The sequence below is a fragment of the Nicotiana attenuata genome, unplaced genomic scaffold, assembly GCF_001879085.1.
Source record: "Nicotiana attenuata strain UT unplaced genomic scaffold, NIATTr2, whole genome shotgun sequence".
NCBI lineage: Eukaryota > Viridiplantae > Streptophyta > Magnoliopsida > Solanales > Solanaceae > Nicotiana > Nicotiana attenuata.
The window spans coordinates 319,886-321,933 of NW_017670955.1; the positions used below are offsets into that span (position 1 = coordinate 319,886).

Consider the following 2,048-nt stretch of genomic DNA (forward strand, 5'->3'; position numbering starts at 1 on the left):
ATATAATAAAAAGGTGGTTCTCTTTAGTTTCTTCGTGCTGGACTACTTTCTACTAAGTACTAACCACTTAACTTAATGATTGATTTATATGTGTCATTTACTAGTTATACACAAGAGGAATTGTCAAATACTCCATCAGTTTCAATTTAGATGAGGTAGTTTGACTCGACACGGAGTTTAAGAAAAAAGAAGAAACTTTTGAAACTTGTGGTCTTAAAAACTTAATGAGTAAAAGATTTATGGGGCTATGGCATTTGTGTGGCTATAAAAGCCTCTCATTAAGGGTAAAATGGATAAAATGAAGAGTTTAAAGTTGAATTATTTCCAAATTTAGAAATGTGTCATTTATTTTGGAACATACTAAAAAGGAAAGTATGTCATCTAATATGAAACGGAGGGAGTAAAGCATTCTTGTAAAAGAAAAGTCCATTTCATAGTGCAAAAAGTAAACACTTCTAACGATTGTGTAATAAAGATAGAGTTAATTTAGAAAAGGAAACTATAGACTTTACCAGACGATATACAGTTTATTAAAATGTGTCAAGACTTTACATCAGTTTAGTAAATGCATGTAATAGAGAACTAAAGTGTGTTAAAATTAAGAATTTTTAGAATCTTTTAACCAGTTATAACAGATTATTAATTGAATATTTAAATTACCAAGTTAGAATTACTATAGAAAATTAGCTTTTATTACAGGTCATCTGAACTCGATGGTTTAAAAAGAGTACATTGTTAGTGCATAAAAATTATTAATTAAAAAGGTGAAGCAGATACCAGGTGAGAAGAAATGGGTCAGGCAAATCATTATGAACGTTGATGATAAGGTTGTCATTGGTAACGCTGTATATATCAGGACCCGGAAATTGTCCATTTATCAGAATTCCCTGTCCAATACCATTTATCGCGTAATCATTAGAATTTAGGCAACCAACAAAGACAAATTCTTACGTTAGCAGTAGGAGTAATAATATTAGCTAATCCGAGAACGTTTCGACAAAGTATTAAAGAGTAATATAATAATAATGTCTAAGGAATATGATTTCCGCCACAAGTGAGGAAAGTCATCTCATTTGCTATTACAGAGAACATATATTATAACATAACATAAAAGTATTTGCCATAATTTTCTTACTATATTTGGTTTTCCTATCTCTTGAAGGAAAAGGGCAATATAATTACCTTAACTGAGTTTTCCTTTTTGTAAAAGGAAATCATAAATCTCCTATATTTGGCTAGTCCTTTTTCTTGTAGGAAAATGTTTTGACTTCTATAAATTGAGGATCCTTCCTTCATATTCAGTAGCATCCACAATGTAGCTATAGGGGGCTTGAGAGTCTTGTTTAGGGGGAGAACTTTACGGGACAAGTGTTAGTGTGTCACTTGTGTTTGCCTCTTCGTGAGGTTGTTCTCTCGATATTTTATACTCTCTTTTATTATAGTGGATTGCTCATCTCCGTTGTGGACGTAGGTCAGTTGACCGAACCACGTTAAATGTTTGTGTCTCTTTTGGTAGATTTCTCTTTGTTGTGTGATTTATCGTCGTTCAAGGTTTGCTTTGCTAGCTTCCGCATGACACCTGATTTTTCGGTCCTAAAAGCTTGGCTTTTATAGTGAAGTGTTATTATATAGGGATGATATTGTAGGGAGGTCTGAATGTAGATGGAACAGTAACCAGGCAATAGAAAATGACTTCCTCATGAAAAATATATATGTTATCAAAATAATTTTTATGGTATCAAACACAAAAAATATAGGTACCTGTTGGCGGACACCAAGAGGATATATATCGCCATAGCTGATTCTCCAGTCGAAGTATCTATATGGATCTTCTGCAACTACTATATAAATCGACATGTAGAGAGCCACTAAGGCAAAACAACACCACCTTCTACCATTTTCCCGTAATAGCAACCTCATGATTCTTTTCGGTTTCTTCAAGAACAACTAATAATAATACAAAGTAATATTAGTAGATATGATTGTTGATGTGTGCATAAAATATAGGTATATATATAGAGAGAGATGGAAGTGGGAATTAGGAGAAA

The 2,048-nt window shown here is 32.6% G+C and overlaps 1 protein-coding gene across 1 annotated transcript in view; it reads right to left on the minus strand.

Annotated features, from left to right (window-relative positions):
* LOC109244787 (L-ascorbate oxidase homolog) overlaps positions 1-2,048 on the minus strand; it is a 5,066-nt gene extending 3,018 nt beyond the window's left edge. Inside the window, exons 1-2 of the mRNA XM_019411930.1 lie at positions 1,762-2,048; positions 778-887 (exon numbers count right to left, since the gene is read on the minus strand). Of these exons, the coding sequence (XP_019267475.1) occupies positions 778-887; positions 1,762-1,920 (269 nt within the window). The 5' untranslated portion in view covers positions 1,921-2,048. The remainder of the gene's footprint in view (positions 1-777; positions 888-1,761) is intronic.